The sequence below is a fragment of the Uranotaenia lowii genome, chromosome 2, assembly GCF_029784155.1.
Source record: "Uranotaenia lowii strain MFRU-FL chromosome 2, ASM2978415v1, whole genome shotgun sequence".
NCBI lineage: Eukaryota > Metazoa > Arthropoda > Insecta > Diptera > Culicidae > Uranotaenia > Uranotaenia lowii.
The window spans coordinates 108,910,468-108,930,746 of record NC_073692.1 but is presented as its reverse complement, the minus strand read 5'-3'; the positions used below and the strand labels follow the sequence as shown (position 1 = coordinate 108,930,746).

Genomic DNA, 20,279 nt, shown 5'->3' with positions numbered 1-20,279 from the left:
GATCACAACTTTAAAATGCGTTTTCTGGCCTTTAGAAGCCGTTTTTCGGGATTCTGAGCTTAATTTGGGATCACAACTGTGTTTTCTGGCTTATAGAAGCCGTTTTTCGGGATTTTGAGCTTAATTTTGGATCACAACTTTAAAATGCGTTTTCTGGCTTATAGAAGCCGTTTTTCGGGATTCTGAGCTTAATTTGGGATCACAACTTTAAAATGCGTTTTCTGGCCTTTAGAAGCCGTTTTTCGGGATTCTGAGCTTAATTTGGGATCACAACTTTAAAATGCGTTTTCTGGCCTTTAGAAGCCGTTTTTCGGGATTCTGAGCTTAATTTGGAATCACAACTTTAAAATGCGTTTTCTGGCCTTTAGAAGCCGTTTTTCGGGATTCTGAGCTTAATTTGGGATCACAACTTTAAAATGCGTTTTCTGGCCTTTAGAAGCCGTTTTTCGGGATTCTGAGCTTAATTTGGAATCACAACTTTAAAATGCGTTTTCTGGCCTTTAGAAGCCGTTTTTCGGGATTCTGAGCTTAATTTGGGATCACAACTTTAAAATGCGTTTTCTGGCCTTTAGAAACCGTTTTTCGGGATTCTGAGCTTAATTTGGGATCACAACTTTAAAATGCGTTTTCTGGCTTATAGAAGCCGTTTTTCGGGATTCTAAGCTTAATTTGGGATCACAACTTTAAAATGCGTTTTCTGGCCTTTAGAAGCCGTTTTTCGGGATTCTGAGCTTAATTTGGGATCACAACTTTAAAATGCGTTTTTTTTCTTATACAAGCCGTTTTTCGGGATTCTGAGCTTAATTTGGGATCACAACTTTAAAATGCGTTTTCTGGCCTTTAGAAGCCGTTTTTCGGGATTCTGAGCTTAATTTGGGATCACAACTTTAAATTGCGTTTTCTGCCCTTTAGAAGCCGTTTTTCGGGATTCTGAGCTTAATTTGGGATCACAACTTTAAAATGCGTTTTCTGGCTTATACAAGCCGTTTTTCGGGATTCTGAGCTTAATTTGGGATCACAACTTTAAAATGCGTTTTCTGGCCTTTAGAAGCCGTTTTTCGGGATTCTGAGCTTAATTTGGGATCACAACTTTAAATTGCGTTTTCTGCCCTTTAGAAGCCGTTTTTCGGGATTTTGAGCTTAATTTTGGATCACAACTTTAAAATGCGTTTTCTGGCTTATAGAAGCCGTTTTTCGGGATTCTGAGCTTAATTTGGGATCACAACTTTAAAATGCGTTTTCTGGCCTTTAGAAGCCGTTTTTCGGGATTCTGAGCTTAATTTGGAATCACAACTTTAAAATGCGTTTTCTGGCCTTTAGAAGCCGTTTTTCGGGATACCTTCTGGAGTAGAATGTCTCTCGAAGCTCGGACGAGGTAATCTGCACCTACTGGCAGAAGAGCTTCTTTCATTCATTCAGGGCACAGTTTCTTTCGAGCAAATCAAAACCAGTTGCATTATTTTTCTTACAAATTGTCTTACGGTATAAATGGGTTTATGTACAGGGTGTTTAAATAGCACTAAAAATATCTACTGTTTAATGGTTACGTTATACTCGTTTTTTTCACTTAAACGCTAAAGTCACCGGCTGCATGCTTGTCGAAGATCTTCGACAAATTTAAAAAGAAAACACTTTTCCAAACTGACTCCGGCCCATTCGAAAACGAGTTATCCGGGTCAGTAAGCTCTAAGCTCTAAGGAATCATCTGCAGAGCGCCAACGATTTTTGCGCGCTCATCACGAGTGGTTTTTATTAAAACTTTTCTACCGAAATTCTTATTTGTTTTGCGCTGTCTGTGTTCACACTGAGTTAGTAAAAATATTAATCTGATTTTCCTTTACCGACCTACTACAAGTTAGCATTAAAGAACATCACAAGATTTGGTACCGCGTAGTTTTAGAAATGCACGTTTACGTTCTTTTTTTCCAGATCCATGCTACTCTGTGCCCTTAGGAAAAGTTTGGTCACGGTGCAAGTTTTAGAGAGTGCTCGACTATCGTTGTGGGATATAGAGAGCAATGTTAATTAGTGTCAAGTTTGTCAAAATTGAACACCATTTTGCTCGAAGAAAATGGCGCTTTTGTGTCACTTGTGCAATGTGTCTAAGGAAGATGTGATTCTGGAAATTCGGTTAATAAGACGAAATGAAAGGTACATTTACTAGCAGTGCAAAACAAATAGGGTAATAAACTATCAACATTATAAGATGATAGATGAACTTTGTACATGGTGTGTAAATGAGGGATAATGTTGTCTTGTGCTTAGTTCAGAGTAGATTTTTTTTCTTTTAATGACTCTTATCATACGAGTCTACTAAGATCGATGCGCTTTTGGTAACAACGGAACAAGCTAGAAGAAGAGCCCGGCATTTCGGACTCTTGCTCAATATCGTGAACAAAGAAGGCGTGTGGCATTGTGAAGTGGGGTAGGATGGTGTTGAAAAAACCAATAACAGCTATCACTAACACAATGGGACTACCTAGGCGAAACAATCGTTTTATGGACAAGAAAATTGACATGTTGCATGGATGTATGCGTTTCGATTTTCGATTGATCAGCTTTGATGAAGAATTTGCGCATGATTCTCTGATGGTTAAGTACAAAGTACGGAATGTATCTATGGTCGGGTATATAAACTTAAAACTTATTGTTGGTTCCCGAGGTAAAACAATCAAATGACGGTAGGAAATGTATAAATGTCTACGTGTAAGAGAACTTAAGAGTTCGGTTTTTGTTGTATCTATGGGCTAGAATAGGTTCTATCTAAAGCATTAAGTAAATTCTGTTTCTGATATCTCAGCTGGTTACACGAACATTTTTTTTAGTACGGTGGCAAGTACGCCTTTCCGTATTGTGGTACCAGCGTTGATGGTTGCTGTACAGTGCTAATCACTGGGCTGTTGGCTGCCGTCTGGTAGTTTGGCACCGGGGTGATGAACTGGTTCGGGTTCTTCAGCACCTGCTTGATCCATTGGACGTCAATGTTCGAGAAGGACACAATTTGATCTGGTCGACCGCAGCCGTTGTCCTGGGAGTAAACACCCTTCAGATAGTAAGTTCCACTGGTGTCAGCACAGGCCAAGGCACTTCCAATGTCAACATCACAGGCGTCGGCCGCCGGACGTCCACAGATGTGCGATTCAGCAGCAAATCCGTTGGTCTGCAGTTGACGCTGGCTTTCCGATTCCGAGAGCAGAGAGATCGGCATGTAACGCATCAGAGCGTTTCCGATGTGAACTAGAAACAAAGAATCCAATAAGTAATTTTTGATAAACAAGGAATCATCAACCGACACTTACTTCTAAGAACCTCACGTCCCCAACCGGTGGTCACACAGTTTTCGTAGGAAGCACTTGGCACAACGTCGTTCTCGTCCAGGCACAGCGATCCGATGTGGGTATCGAAGCGTAGGCGGTCCTCCAGGATTAGCATGGCAACGTCGTAGTTCAGCGTGGTTGGGTTGTAAGCCGGATGGAACGCCACATCCTTGACGCGGACAATCTGGAACGTTTTCGGTTCGGCATCGACTCCCAGGCGCCATTCACCGCCCTTGATCATGATGTCCCGTGGGTTCAGTCTAGGAATAATGGCGAGAAATTCGAATTTTTATCATATGCGAAAAATGCTTGACGAGCTCCAACTAAGCATGTCTTAAAGTGAACGATGGGAGTTCGATCAGAAAATTCTAACAGTTTCGAGGATGCATGCCAAGAAAGTATAAAAAATTAGTTGTTTTGCCTGCTAGATAACACCAATTGGTTGCACCAAAAGTACATCATAATCTGGATTATTAGGTCCGATTTGGTTTTCCAGATCTCCAAATCTAATCCAAACAACAACCGTCAGATTAATCTAACGAAATTGGCAACTGGAATTTTGGCAACGATTTTTAGCATGAAAACACGGAAACGAATCGCAACTTTTTAAATTTTGCCCGACAAGGCAAGCTGGCTTAACTTGCTGGAGAAGCTAGCCGCCTCGAGGTTTAAATTCTGCGAAGTCCGTTGGCCTGGAGGACACAAGGCAAAGTCTGGGTAAGTCCTGCTTTACTTTGGCATTCGAGAAAAACACGCTACTAGGGAACGAGGAGTTGGTTTCCTGTTAAGCCCACAGGCCCATGCGGCCCTCATTAGATGGGAACCGATAAACGAAAGTATAATCGTAGCCAGATTTAGAACACGGGTTAGAAACTTTACAATATGGTCCAGTGTAATGCGCCTACTGACGATGCCGATTTGCAGGAGAAAGGGCAATTTTACAGTCAACTATACAGCGTGGTAGAGAAAATTCCGAAGAGTGACATTCAAATCCATTTGGGCGACTTCAACGCAAAGATTGGCTCCGACAGGACCTTGAGCGCGTCATGGGGCGCCATGGCCTAGGACAGATGAGCGAAAACGGAGAGTGTTTGTAGAATTTTGTGGCCCTTCCCCCATCGACCAGCACATAAGGTCACTTGGGTATCCCGAGATGGAAGAACAGAAAATCAAATTGACCACATCTGCATCAGCCGAAAATGGAGAAGGATCCTTCATGATGTCCACAACAAAAGAAACGCAGACATTGCATCTGACCACCACCTCGTCTTTGGTGAGATACAACTGAGAGTCGTGCGAGTCCAGTGGCGAGAGGAGAGAGTCAGATATCGATACGACGTCCGCCGGCTGGAGAATCCAGAAATGAAAAGGGCATACGTTGAACAGCTTGAATCCCGAGCCTCGGAGCTGCCGACAGACGGAACAGTCGAAGAACAATGGTGTGGAATCAAGAATTCCTTTATCATGACAAGCCATGGTACTCACGGTAAAGTTTGTAAAAAAAAAGTGAATGGATGTTGGATGAAACCTGAAAGATAATCGATGATCGGAGAAAGACGAAATTCGGAATTAAGCACGCATGTACCAGGTCAGCCAAAGCAACCGCCCGCTTACAATACGCGGAGATAGAAAAGGCAGTAAAACGAGCTTGTAGACGAGACAAGAGAACATGGAAAAACTCTCTAGTCGAAGAGGGAGAAAGAGCTGCACAGCAAAAAAAGATGTAACGATGAACGATGTAATTTCTGGGGATTACGGATTTCTGTTGCAATAATACATCTAAATTATGTACACAACTCGAATACGTCGTGAAGTGTAATATTACAACCTTCTATGTGATATCGCATCAAGTAGTCAATGTTTTCCTTTGTTGACGTTCAAATTTGATTTCATTTCAAAAATTAAGAAACGGATTGCGGACCTCAGCTGTATTTGTTTGGCTTGTAAGTACTACCAAAATTAATCAAAAATATGAGCAAACCCACAGCTTGAAAAATAATTTCATTATTTTTAATTTTTTAGGAAATTTGGCCCGTATGGATCAGCGGTACGAAACATATTCTTTGTCTCCAAACAGCCGGGTACATCAAGACAATGTAAAATTAGGTACCTTTTGCGACTCAAGTTATGTGCAGGTATTTGATGTAATATCACACTACTTTTTTTGCTGTGTGCTGCCAATGGAAATATCCAATTACTTTATGCCATTTCTAGCTGCCTTAGTGGTGCTAGGATTAATGCAAGAATGCCGCTGAAAGACCGTCAGTTTTTAACGGACAGAACAGATCAGCTCAAACGTTGGACTTAGCACTTCGAACAACTCTTCCGAGTCACGAATAGCGATGGTCAACAGAACCCGCAGCTTTAAGCGCCAACAGTAAGTTGCATTAATGAAGTCAACTCGGAAGCACCTTCGCTGGCTGAAATAGAAGCGGCAATCAAAGACATGAAATCCAACAAAGCGCCTGTGATCGTTTGCATTCTTGCTGAAATGCTGAAAGTCGACCCTGCCTTGTCTTCACAAATGTTGCACCATCTTTTTGCTGACATCAGGAATACTGCAACATTCCCGACCAACTGGATGCAGGGTATCCTCGTAAAGGTCCCAAAGAAAGGAGACCTGACAGAGTGCGGTAACTGGCGTGGCATAACTTTGATCTGTACAACTCTCAGAGTTCTTTACAAAGTGATCCTGAACAGGATCCAAGAGAAAATTGCAGCTACCCTCCGACGACAACAAGCTGGATTCCGATATCATGTGAGGACCACGTCACAACGCTACGAATAATACTGGAACAAATCAACGAATTCCAGGACTCTCTCCTGCTGGTGTTCGTTGATTTCGAGAAATCATTCAACCGTCTGAACCACGAAAACATCTGGGCGGCTCTAAGGCGACGAGGGGTCCCAGGGAAACTAGTCCATCTAATCGAAGCAGTACAAGGTATTTTCGTGCAAGGTCTTGAACGACGGTGTCTTTTCTGATCCAATCTCGATAACTGCTGGAGTGAGATAAGCATGCTTGACCTGGCAGACAATATTGTTTTGCTCTGTGAAGTAGCTCCACCTCCTCGTGGTGCAGAGTGGAAACGTTTCTACAGACTCGTCGCCTGTAGGCGTACGGCCAAGAGAACTATACGTCACACTTGGTGCAGCCAGCCCGCCGTATTTTCCGAACAGGTACCATTGCCGTTGGACCGTGCAATATCGTGTCCAAACGCGCAATCAAGTAACTAGGGGTGATAATTGACGACAGGCTCAGCTTTACGAGCCATGTCGGATACGTGTGCAAGAGAGCGGCAATGGCCACGGCCGTACTCGAACGGATGATGCCGAACTTCTCGGCCATCCTAAGCAGCAAAAGGCGGATCCTGGCAAGCGTGACCACTTCGATCTTGCGGTACGGAGTAGCGGCCTGGAGGCAGGCCCTGGGAAGAAGCTGTAACCTGCAGTGACTTAGCAGCGTTCAGCGGCTGATGAACCTGCGGGTTATCAGTGGATACCGGACCATGTCGTCCGAAGCCGCCTGTGTAGTAGCGGGTGTTATGCCCATCTCGGTTTTGCTTGAGGAGGATGTTTATTGCTACGACAACAAAGACACGCCCAATGTACGAGACCTCGCCAATGAGGACTCGATGTCCAACTGGCAGCAGCTGTGGGACAGCTCAACGAGAGGAAGGTGGACCCATCGTCTGATCCCGCACATCGGGAGCTGGATCGGAAGAAGGCACGGTAAAGTGGACTTCTATATGACGCAATTCCTGACTGGTCATGGATGCTTCATGAAGTACCACTACCGGTTTGGACATGTGGCTTCGCCATACTGCCCAGATTGTGGTGGAGAAGAGGGAACACCTGAGCATGTGGTGTTTGTCTGTCCGAGGTTTGCGGCGGTACGTACTTCCATATTTGCCGCCAGTGGGTCCGACACGACAGCAGATAACGTTGTACAGAGGATGTGTGCGGATTCCAACACTTGGCATGCGGTCAGCGATGGGTTCACCCGGATCATGACTGCCCTGCAGAGGAGCTGGAACCAACGGCAGTCCGCGAACGGTGTAGGATGACTCCATCGGCGGGGAACATCTGAGTAGTGCGCGTCCGATCCCTTGATCGAAGCTACAAAGATAAGGCAACATCTTCTGCGTAGCGGATGCCGTGGGTGCGCCGCGTTCGTGCGTAGGATGCTCCACCTTCGGGGAGTATCCGAGTAGGGTGGTTCTCAACGACAGAAGCTGCGAGGATAAGACTTGACCTTCTTCGCAGTGGAAATCGTTGGGAAAGGGTTATTCCACGTTCGGGGAATATCCACGGGTAGAGTGGCTCTCAACGCCGGGTGAGCCATTCGAGTCGGAGTAGGATGACGTTTTCGTCGGGAATCATCCGAGTCGTTGCGTTAAGTCCCGCACGTGTGCCGTGACAGGCGCGAGTCTAGGATAAGCTGCTCAGGCCTCAAACCTTCAGGCGGAGAGGTTTGCGTGGTCAACCCCGAGTCTTTATGATAAGGGGTCGGGTCCCGAGTCGTAAGAGGAGGGACCAGGCTCCTTACCAACAAGAGGAGGGGTACAAGTGGTCACCTCGAGTCATTACGAGGAGAGGTCAGATTTCAAGTCGTTAGAGGAGAGATCGGGCCTTGAATCGTGCAGTGGAGAGGTAAACCTCGAGTCGATGCGAGGAGGGGTCGGATCTCAAGTCGTTAAAGGAGAGATCAGGCCTCAAGTCGCGAAGAGGAGAGGTTTGTGTGGGAATCTCGAGTCATTGCGAGGAGATGTCGGTTCTCAAGTCGTTAGAAGAGAGTTCAGGCGTCGAGTCGTAAGGATGAGAGGTTTTGCTGAAAGTGGTCTCGTTAATGAGTATTGCCTTGGAGCGCACTAGCGCGAATAGACCTCCCACTATTGATGTATAGTGTACTAAACAGTTCGAGGTGGGAACCAGGTCTGCGGCCCCAGGTGGAGTTTAGGGAGTAGAGGGTATACACGGAGTATATCATGAGTCTTCCCATTGTACCCATGGACCCAGAGTAGCAAACTGGGGGGACGCGGTTGCTCGCCGTGCCTTGGAATACAATCCGTAAACCGGAATTTACCACCTGTGGTTACCAACTAAAAAAAAAAAACACAGGTGCTGATGTACTAGATTGCCCGCTTTGACAAGAAACTTTCTGAATGGAAGGGTGTAGATAACCGTCACGAGTGTAATCGGTTCTATAAGATTAAACCTTAAAAGAACATTTCATCGAATGCAAGTGCTCATCCCATTTAATGTGAACAATTGCCAGTACAGTACAGGATTCAGCTATCATTATAATTGAGAGGGAATTCAACCGCCTGTAATGGCTTAGAGTTATGTGCTGTCCTGAATGATAACTCCCAAGAATAACACAGGACTGTTCGGAACCGGAAAAAGACAAAAAAGTAATAAGGCAATAAGTAATAAGACGTTGTCTGCTGTCTACATCACGGTACGTTATCCCCTACAGGAAACAGTGGTAGATTCATGAGACGGATTCGTGGGTTACCCTCAGCCAAGTTGGACATCGAACTCCAGCGGCTTTGGCGTTGAAAATCCACTTCCACTGAGATCCTCTATGTGTGTGTGACGAGCTGGCAGGAAGAAGCCTTGTAGTGATTATCATTTCCGAAACAAAAAAATCCTCAGGGCATCCATTATCGTAAGGTTCATTTATCAGCTAAATTGCCCTAGCAAGCTCTTAGAATGGATAATCTTCAATGTATTGAAGATCTATACATAGGGTATAAGGAAGTTGCCCGACGGGCACTTTAATCAATGAGTGTTCTAAAGAGTTCCATACTTGGACCTGTCCCAAGTAACATTCAAAGTTTTATAGCAGGCTACCAGATAAAATTTTGGTTTTATAAGCGGTTTGAGGAGTCCAATAAAACTAGCAGTGTTACTTGAGGTTCTCTGGAATGCCACGTATAATGGGGCTATAATGCTATAGCTATCAGCAGCAAGCACGCAGGGCTCATGAGCACCGACGAAACAATCGAGGAGGTTCATAGCAGATCTTGCGACGGTGTCTGTAGACAAATTTGTTATCTTGATGGAAGTAGTGAGGCCTCAACAATGCATGGTCCAAAGAGTAGTAGGAGACAACTTCTTGCGAGTAAAGCTTTACCAAACCTCCGGTACAGATGAGCGGTCTTACGGAGCACAAATCGGCTAAGAGCTATGCAAGTTGCCGGTGTCTACAGGACCCTCTCAGTAGATGGCTCTTTCATCAATTCGGACATGATTCCCATCTACTTCATCGTAGGAAAAAAAGTGTAACTAGGCAAGGGCAGTTAAGGGAGTGAATAAAACTCATCAAGCATCTTCAATGCTTAATAAGCAGAAGGAAAGAGGCGCATCGAATAATTGTACATGAAGGAATAAAAATCCCGGAAATAACTCATCGAATAACGCAACATTAATGCAAGATTAACGCATAGGGAGGTTCGATGGCTTCTAGACTGTATGAATCGGTAGTATGGAGAGGTTCACTTCTACCTGACGCAGTTTCTATCAATCCATGGGTGTTTTAAGCAGCTCCTTCATCGGTTTGAGATCATCAGCTCTCCATATTGCCCGGAATGCGTATCAAAGGTGCTGTATTTATAAAACTTTTTACTCTGGATGCTACGAATGTTTGTTCTGCGACGAACACTCGTAGCGCCCTGTAACCGACGAAATCACACAGATAATTTGAGACTTATTACCGATTAGAGGAGCAAATCTGCCCAATTCTACTAGTTACGAACGCTGAAATGTTGTTGCAAGATACTTGATGTTCGCTCGTGAAGAATTTTAAAGCTGCCGACGTGAAAATTGGAGGTTATGAACAAAAGATATCCCAGAGGGTCCGAAAATCTCAACTCATAAATAATGCTCACAAAGCTGACCTTCCCCCCAGATCTTACCCATTCACACAGTTAGCGGCGGTCACAACAGTATTCTCGGAAATGATGGCACCACCGCACAGCAGGGTCTTGTTCGATTCCAGGATCACCATCGCCATCCAGGGGAACTCACCGAATCCGGTATCCCATTGTCCGGCGCCTCGTGGTTGAGTGTTCTGAAATGAAATAAAAACCCCATTTACTGAATCCCCCGAACGACCTAGAAAAAGAAATCAATGATTCTAAAGCCTACGTAGTTCCTGGGGGCGCACTGGCCAGCAGTTTGCTTCTGGAACGGTTTGAACTGGGTGTTGCCGCTGTTGACGAACTGAAGTCCCGAAGGTGTGAACCGTTTGTCTCCGTTGCCTCCGTTGATGCTGGTCGTTCCTACGCTTGTGGTCTGTTGCCTACGGATGGCCGTTGTCGACTGGCTGGAAGCAGCGGCCGTAACGCCGTTGTTGTATTGGGGTTGAGTAGCGCCGCTCGTCGTGTACTGGGATCGTGTGGCACCTGTTCCGAATTGTGAGTTACCCAACTGAGTGGTTCCACTGCTGCTGTATTGTGTCTTCGATTGAGTGAACCGTGTCTGAGTACCGGAACTGGTCAGTTGATTTGGTCCGTAGGTTTGGGCCGTGGTGATCCGACTCTGAGATGCTTGGATGGCTTCGTTACGAGCAGCTCCGTTGGTGTTTCCTGCGGCGACGGCGTTTCCGTTTCCTCCATTTCCATTGGGTTTGTAGGATCCATCATCGAAAGGTAAGATTTCCGGGTTGTACAGACCGAGCATGCCTACTGGCCAAGGATCGACGTAGTCTGGATCGCGACAGCACACTCCGGTGAAGCCCTTTTCGGGATTGCGGCAATCGGTAACCGGCACACGGTAGAGTTCCTGTTCAGGGGTAAGGTTGACTGGCGTCTTCGAGATGACTCCGGTGGATGAGCAGAATTGGCGTTCGGTACAGTTCATGGCCGCAGAGCATCCTACTGGGGGTAGTGGTGGTGGAGCATCGCCACCTGGCGGAGATGGGCGTGGTGGATTCGGACGGATCACAACCGGAGTATCGTTAGCTGGGCTGGGGTTTTCATCCTGTGGGGGTCTGACAGCATTAGGGTCGGTGTTTGATGGGGCTGGAATTTCTTCCCTTGGTGGAATGTACTCATTTCCGGTGAATGGAGGGCGCGTGGTCGGAGGTGGTGGGAAATATCGCTGAGTGGTGGTTTGCTGCACGTAACGCTGCGTGGTTGGCGGGGGCACGTAACGTTGTGTAGTGGATGGTGGAATGTATTGTGGTGTAGTGGGTGGTGGAATGTATCGTTGTGTGGTGGTTGGTGGTGGTGGGCTTGGTGTAGTTGGTGGTCTTGGTGGTGGTGCAGTTTGAAAGTTATTGTTTGAATTTTGGCCTTCTGGTGGAAGGTATTGATTCTCAGGTACCCGAACAACGTATCCCTCGTCGGTCAAAATGGTAGAGTCAGCGATCTGGCCCTGGGTCTTGCAGCATACATCGGGGGAGTAGCAAACGCCGCTCTGCAACGAGATAAACATCAAAGATACGTTTTAAACGATTGAACAGTTGATTGCGAATAAGTCATTGAAATTGTCTCTTTATAAAAATTCATTCACCATTCGATTCAAATCTAAAAATAGTAAATGTCAAACTATCCCGCATTAAAGACTAATCAAAAATCTAAAAGTAAATTTCACCTCAAGAAGCAAAGAACAAAAAAACCTGTCCCATTGAACCATAGGCAATGTTATTAGCTGTCCTCTTCAGGTTTGATCCCGGAACCAGAGTAGTAGAACCCTCGATTGCCCTTTGGGCAACGTTGGGTGATTATCATAATTTATTCAAATGACATCGCGTCGGAACAAATTTGTCTTGTTTATTTTTTCCTTTCTGAGATACCTTGATTCTATTTGTAATAAAAGTTCTGGATTAGTTTTCAGGGAGAAACGAGTTTTTTTATGACTCGATGAAAGTGATTAATCATAGGTTAGCTTTTGATTTTAACACGAATACGCTCGGAGTGTTTTGCTTTTGATTTATAAAGCCGGAACAAATTCTTCTATAGTCACTCGGAGTTGGAACACCGCGAGGGGGGGAATAATAAAAAATAATGCGAAAAACAAATAAATAGGAATATGCTGCACGAAAGTTTGTATGCAACAAAGGTGACAAAAGAAGAAATTGATATTTAGCCTAACTCTATATTGAATATGAATTTGGGATAAAAATCGACAGACTTTTTATAGAAGCATTCGGTGTCAAGACGCGAAAAGTTTTTGCTCTCCTTGAAAATTATTGAAGTTGGTTCAAAACATGGCAAATTTTTGAAGTTTCGATTGTATTGGTTGCTGCTACGGAAATTGCAGTCGAATTTGTTGCGGTGTGGCCAAGGTGACCCAGGTTTCCGATGTTTGGGCTGTTTTGCTTCGAGGGGGTGAACCCAACCAGGTCCCTAGATTTGTGGACTCTTTGTGCTGGAGAAGAAGGAAAAATGATCTTCGGTTACTACATTTCTTGAATTCAAAGCTAAGTACCCTTTTTTTGCTCTTTCTAATATTGAATTTTTTATAGTACTTCATGATAGTGAAATGTCACACAAATTTAAAACTTTGACATGAAATTTGTATGTTTCAAATTGAATTACCGCATTTTCGCAAGCCCGGGCTTATTCAGTTTCTTGGAAAACCAAACAAAAAATTCAAATTGATTTGTTTTAATATTTTGCGTTCAAAAACGATTTTTTAAATTTCATCAAAATAATCGTGAAGTACTACTGAAATACAATTTCAATTCTTCTGATGTGTTTGGGTGGATAAAAATTTCTAGTGTTTCTCTACTTGATTTTTGTTGAATAATTCTTGGGTATTTAGATGTGTTGATACCGGCGATACTTTGATGGAATACGTATCAGATAGAATCATACTCCAAGATTGAATTTGTTGATCGATTGTAAAAAATTTATAAGTAGATCAATAATGTGGCCGCTAGAACAACAACAGATGAATGGAATGTATTGAAAAAAAAGAACGAAATACTTAACGAGAAAACCCCAAATCTACTTCCCGGACAATTCTAAAAGCACTTCAGACCGCTGTCCAGGAATTTCAAAGGAGTTATGCCTCGTTTTTTTTTTTCAAAATCTGAAGTGGCAATAGGTTCCTTTATCCCCCACGGTTGTCAGCATCATCACAAAATATTAGTGAACTCTTTCCATTTAATTTGTTTATTTGTGAACATTATATTTCTTTATTCATGAATCCTATCTGTCAAGTAGAATTTCCCATCAAATCGAATAACCCTTTCCTTTCTTGTCTGAAACAGCATCTTTACATATAGGGTCGTATGAGTTCTCTGCACCTGAAAAGTTCATTTAGCGGTTCAGACTATCCCTATATGATTACATTGACTTGCCACGGTGTGCATTGTGGTACCACACTGATATTCAATAGCAACACTTAAAATGAGTACTGAATCCAGGGTACTTATTTTGGCATCTTGTGTTGGGCTTGATTATAAGTTGTACCAAACACTTTTAACATATTTAATAAATACTATTTATTGCCTTGTTCGAGAAGAAAGTCATTCTTTGAATGATCAATTGGTTTTTTATTCGCTCATAAAAACAAGCATTTTAAAATTGATATTGTAAGTTTAAAACCTACCACCCCACCGGCGTTACAGGGACTCCTTCTATTTGACCTCAGGGCGGTTCGCTAAACCAGAGGAAATTGCAGGGAGTTTGAACTTTCGAACCTCAGGAATCCCCAAAATATGCCCTTCTCGAATTTTTATTGCAAATACCAAATTGATTGTTCACTTCAACAACATGGTTAAGGTGCCTACTGGCCATGCCCTGGTTTTCGATTTTGAAGATGGCGGAGCTTTGGAGGGCGACACTGCTGCTGCCAACCAACTGCTGTGTCGGCCAATACCAACCGGAAAACGGGATGTTCTTGCCGGGAATCTCGGCTATGAGGACGGAGGAACTGGTTGGAGAGCTTGATTGGTCGATCCGAAGGTGCGTAATTCGGAATCGACCACAGCCTTAAAAAATATCACCCGGATGGTATCCGGCCATCCGTGGTGATCGTGACCAAATCAAGGCTGATTCAGGGACCAAGGATCAGGGACAAAGGTTGGCTTTTGTCCCGCCAAATGATTGATTTTGGCCAATACTTAGGAGTCCTGTTTAAGAATCAGGCATTAGTGTTCCGTATTTCAGCGAGAACAAAACTGGCCGTTCGGTGTCTAATGGCTTACATGGTGTCCGGCTTTTACACCTAGCTGGCTTTTGTGCACTGGATGTGTCGTGCACTTTGTACTTCTCAGTTTTGTAGTGCTTTTGGAAGTAAGCCAGTACCAGGTAGTCGCCTTTGACCGGCCTTGAACTAAGAGTTCAGGTCATTCCTCTCTCGTTGTTACGAACACGATCGCTCCTTCGTTAGCTTGTAGGGCATCGCTACCGATCGGGGTCGTTACCAAGCAGCGCGGGTTTTCATGGATGGCCCTCTGGTTGCGACATTTTGAAGCTTCCTGGCAGCATACCGGTGGTGTGTTGCGCTGTCGTCGGCCTTGAAGGCTGCATTATTTGGGGAAAACCCTCACCCATCATAGTCGCTCACTGCGATATTTGAAAACTACATTTACTCGCGACCAGTCACTATAACCTTGATGGAAGTGTTATCTGACGCTTACAATATCGTTGCGCCCTGCTCGTCTCGCTTCCGCCGGATTCGCAGCGAACACCTGTTTTACAGGACAGTTGTCTGGCATTCTCGCAACATGTCCTCCGATAGTGAGCAGGTTCTCTCGAGCAATATCCACGTCTCGTGCCCATAAAGGAAAACAGGTCTCATGAGCGTCTTGTACAGATTACACTTTGTGCGAGGGCTAAGCCTTTTCGACCGTAGTTTCTTGTGGAATCCTATAGGCACGACTTCCGCCGTCAATCGGGACTTTGTTATTACTGGACAAGCGTACGATCAGTCTCGGATCCATATGCCAGTTGACGGTGGATCTCCTTCACCGCCGCAGATGATTTTCCGACTATGTCAATGTCGCCCGCAAAGCAGATAAGTTGACTGGATCTGTTGAAAATCGTGCCCCGCCCACGAGTGCGAATTTCGCCCACAGCTCGTCGGATGACACTTTCTAGTGCCACGTTGAACATTATGCGGGATAGACCATCGCCTTGTCGGAGTCCCCTGCGCGTTTCGTATGAACTTGACAATTTACCCGAAATCCCCACACAGCAATGCATTCCATCCATCGTTGCCTTAATCAGTCTGGTCAGCTTCCCGTAAAAGCCGCTCTCGTCCATGATTTTGCATGGTATTATTGGAGGATTTGTGGTAGTGTGAAGATCTGGTCCGCTTTAGGCCGTCCCTTTATGAAGCCGGCCTGATGATTTTCCACAAATCTTTGTTAGGCGGCGAAGTAGGATTCGGAACAACACTTTGAAGGCGGCATTGAGGGCAGTAGTAGCTCGGTAGTTCTCACAGTCCAATTTGTCGCCTTTCTTGTAGATGGGGTATATTACCCCCTACTTCCACTCCTCCGGTAGCTGTTCTGTGTCACAAATCCGGACCATCAACCGGTGTAGGCAATTGGCCAACTTGTCCGGGCCCATTTTGATGAGTTCAGCTGCGGTGCCATCCTTGCCAGCCGATTTGTTGCTATGCAGCTGACAAGCGGCTTTCCTTACATCACTCATCGTTGAGAGTGGCTTCTATACGTCGTTGGCTACGCCGGCGATGAACCTTCCTCCACTGCCTTGGTTTCCTGCATGTGCGTTGTTCAGGTGTTCAGCGAAGTGCTGATTCCACATTTTTATCAGCTCAGAATTGTCCGTCAGGATGCCTACGTCCTTATTCCGGCACGGCTTCTTTGCCGCCTGCGCGGCGTTCTTTTCGTCTACTAAAACTAGTGATCCCCATGGAGGGTGTACAAGCTTTTTGTTGTGGCGGTATTCTGTTTGAGGAATTTCAACTAGCCACGTTATACCAACATAAGGTGTGGTGGAAACTGCATTACAATTTGTTTTGTCGAGCTCATGATCTGAGGATGTATTTGTGATCACCCTTAATCTGAATTTAACTGCATTTAACTGCCCTAGAAATTTTCAATGTTTTAAGTAACCTAGACCCGTCGAAAGGGCCCGGTCCAGATGGAATTCCATCGTCGTTGCCAACAAAACTCGCTGCTTCTCTTGCCACACCGCTCGGTATGCAAGCCTTTGGAAAATGGCTGCAATATCTCCAATTCATAAGTCTGGAAACGCTCACCCTCTTGAGAACTACCGACCAATATCATTCTAGAGTTTGTTTTGATTAGGTCGTATGAACCAAAATAAACAAAATTGAGTTATTTGCTGCAAACGATTGCTTAACATGTATTTTATCTTTGTTAAAAAATTGGTTTCATTTTATCATTAAATAACTTTTACACAATGATTTGATTTTAGGGCGTATGATGAGTTTTTCATTTTCGTGTGCAATTTGGTTTTAACGACTTTTTGCGCTGCTTTGGATTATCGTGCAAAACAAAAGACGTGAAAACCAGTTCGGTGTTTCGGTTCTTGTGACCTTTTGCATTTTTGCAGAAAACGCGATACTAAGTGATGAAATGGCTAATAATTATAAAGTAAATCTTTGGTGACAATAGTTTAAGCTATTTCGATGGAATAAATAAGTGCAGTTTGTTACCAGGTAAGTACAATAAGTGCTATTTTTGCTTTTAAATTCTGAGTTTCTTATTTTTCGCCATAGTGGCAGCCCAACATACATAACTGAACGCTTTGGATAAACTCCTGCACTTCTCCAAAGGCTCTCAGAGTCACAGATAGTAACCAGCAACTTCCAGTTGAACAGAAACAGGATGGGCAGTCTCTCGCAGCACCGGTTCCCGGCTGCTATAGCAGCTTATTTCACTAGAGTGGAGGTAGACACTTTACAGGGCCCGCTTCACAATCGCCGTACAATTCTGTAGAGTGCATATCACCCGCGGAGATCCTGAGTATCTTACAAAGAATAAAACGTTAGTCCTCTTTTATTTGTTTTGATTTTGAAAGTGTTTGGCAAATTGCAACATGAAAAAATCCTTCAAATCAAATGCCAATAATTGCGCAACTCTTCAGAAGAGTCTTAACATATTAGAACTTTAGTTCTAGGCCAAGTGAGCAGGAATTGAAGAAGTACAAAACACCAGATATCAAGTTTACAGATGAAATTTGTCATGAAGCAAAACGACGTTTGTACCAAACAAGTAAGGCAAAAGGTCGCAAGTGCTTGTTCACTCGAAGAGCTGAATTAATACCAATATCGCATACAAAAGCTTATTCCTCATCTATTTAAACAAAGCATATCAAATTTTCAGATAATTCATAGCGAGATTTTAAATTCTAGAATTGAAAATATGTTACAAAACTTGAACAGCGATTTTCTCGAAACATGTCAGGTGGCTCATACGACCTAATCAAAACAAACTCTAGAATTCTTTGCTGCTTTTCCAAAGTTCTTGAAGTTTTGATATATGATAGGTTTTATTCTGCAGCTATTCCGATAATTACCGAATTCCAGCACGGTTTCGTTAAGAAAAGATCGACTATGACAAACCTGATGTGCTATGTCAATGAATTACACACCGCAACTGATAAAAAAGTGCAAGTGGATTCAGTATACATTGACTTCGCCAAAGCCTTCGACACAGTACCCCACAGCATTGCTGTGATGAAACTAGAGCGCTATGGTTTTCCTACACGGGCAACCAGATGGCTGCACTAGAACCTGATAAATCGCCAAGGATTCATAAACATCCGTGGAACACATTCCTCGGTGTTCAACATGCCGTCTGGAGTCCCACAAGGAAGTCATTTAGGCCCGCTTATCTTTGTACTTTTTGTAAATGACTTGGCAACCTGTCTTAAGTCATCAAAGCTTCTGTATGTTGATGACCTGAAATTCTACAGAGTAATAGACTCAATTGTGGATTGTGCAGCGCTTCAAGAGGATATAGAAAAGTTATTGCTCTGGTGTGAAACAAATGGAATGAAAGTGAATGCCGATAAGTGTAAATGTATAAGCTTTTTCAGAACCAGAGCTTCAGTTGCCTTCGACTACTCGTTCCGCGACACTACATTAGAAAGAACAACCGTGATAAAAGATCTTGGAGTAACATTCCATCAAAAGCTCTCTTTCGCTCAGCATATGGCAACAACAACAGCAAAGGCTTTCGCTTTGTTCGGATTCCTTCGCCGAAATACTTCGAGTTTCAAAGACCCTTATGCTCTAAAGACTGTGTTCTGCTCACTCGTACGCAGTGTCTTGGAATAAGCCGCACCAGTTGGGACACCGTATCATGCCGTTCACATAGAAAGAATTGAGAAGGTCCAGAAAAGATTTCTCCGTTTCGCATTGCGTCATCTGCCTTGGCGAGATCCCGTTCTATTGCCACCGTACTCCGATAGATGTGGTCTATTATCATTGACGGCGCTGAGTCAAAGGAAAATTTATCTACAACGAATGTTCGTCTATGATATTATTACGAATGCTATCGATTGTCCGCAACTGCTTTGCTCTTTGAACCTACACGCTCCAGCTCGACAACTTCGTTACCAGACTCTTTTCTGGTTACCAAGAAGCAGAACAGTATTCGGCCAAAATCATCCACTACAACGATGCTGCCCAGTGTTTAATGATGTTTCTTATTTGTTTGACTTCAATGTATCCAAAGAAAAATTTAAATATTTGATTCGTGATGTAGCCTAATTTTAAGTCAACTTTATTACCTAATTTAAGATCACGTTAATACTTATGGTCTGTATGTCAACCCAGTCAAAGACATCAATAAATAAATAAATAAATAAATGAAGTGAATTGAGGTCACCATGGTGATTAACATTACTTTATGTTGAAGCTTACTCGCGACGGCCGAACGATCGATGTTTACACCGCGGCGGTTGTTCTTGACTGACGAACCGCGTGGCAGATTTGAACAGTAATAGAGAATCGCAAGTGAGAGAAAGCGTCAATTCGATACTGTTCCAGTAATGTCAACTTTCCAGGTTTTTTCTGGATCTTCCAGACTTTTGAACTTCTGCCAGACATTTTTTCAGGTTTCCAGACTTCCAGACTTTTGGCATATCTTCCAGACAATTCCAGACTTTTAGGTCAGGACATAAATTGTTTTAAAAAACTACGAAATATCAAAATGTGCATGTTGTAATGGAATTGATAAGAAATTAGGAATATTAAATTCAGAAGTGTTTGAAAGCTATTAATAGTGGCACAAGCTTCGAAGATGTATGTTAAATTGCGAGTAAGATGGAACACGTAACTGGAAGGACAGGAACAAACGATTCGTGGCTACAACATTAAGATCCAGCAACCAAAAAAAAAGGTCACCCCTTTGAAAAGTTGGTGAGCTATACAGACATTTCTTTAAAAATCCAGACATTTTTTGAAAATCTCCCAGACTTTTTCTAAAAACAGTTGACAACCCTGTTTTGTTCTACAATCGACGAAGAGAGAGTTCGTAGTGTTCACTAGCATTGTTGCCAGTTGAACAGATAACAGATAGAAAATCATTAGGGAAGTGGTGGCAATATGACGGATGGATAATCCGGTATATCAATCCCTGTTGGAATCTGACCTTTTCACAAGACTTGATGAAAATAAATATGATTACCTATGTTATCAGTTTATATTTTCTTGTCTCCTGTTTTATGTGTATGGATAATTGTTCTAAAAATTTGGTATTAACCTTGACTTAAACTCATTCTAGTCCTTACCGTAAGATGCTATAGGAAAAAACGAATACGCTGTGGCTTAAGATCTCGTCTCCGATGCATGTAACCAGTAGGACCATCATCATCGTCAATGTTTGATTCCATTTTGCCACCTCTGCCGAACGCGCCAGAAGCCATTGACATCTCATCGATCGATGCTTTCCTAGCTGACCCTAACCCAGATAAGAAAACTGCATGCCAAACAAGTTCCATTCCAACCACACAGGCCCAAGCTGGGCAGCGAAATTTTGAAAAAAAAAACAGGACATACTGG

The 20,279-nt window shown here is 43.7% G+C and overlaps 1 protein-coding gene across 3 annotated transcripts in view; it reads right to left on the bottom strand.

Moving 5' to 3' along the window:
• Positions 1 to 1,456: 1,456 nt before the first annotated feature.
• The window catches only part of LOC129745661 (inactive serine protease scarface-like), a 194,886-nt gene continuing 176,063 nt past the window's right edge, over positions 1,457 to 20,279 (bottom strand). For 2 of the 3 annotated variants that reach the window (XM_055738919.1, XM_055738922.1), the window contains exons 5-8: positions 10,470 to 11,741; positions 10,238 to 10,392; positions 3,300 to 3,577; positions 1,457 to 3,237 (exon numbers count right to left, since the gene is read on the bottom strand). In XM_055738919.1, the coding sequence (XP_055594894.1) occupies positions 2,822 to 3,237; positions 3,300 to 3,577; positions 10,238 to 10,392; positions 10,470 to 11,741 (2,121 nt within the window). In that variant the 3' untranslated portion in view covers positions 1,457 to 2,821. The remainder of the gene's footprint in view (positions 3,238 to 3,299; positions 3,578 to 10,237; positions 10,393 to 10,469; positions 11,742 to 20,279) is intronic. The other variant, XM_055738921.1, reaches the window with a different exon arrangement.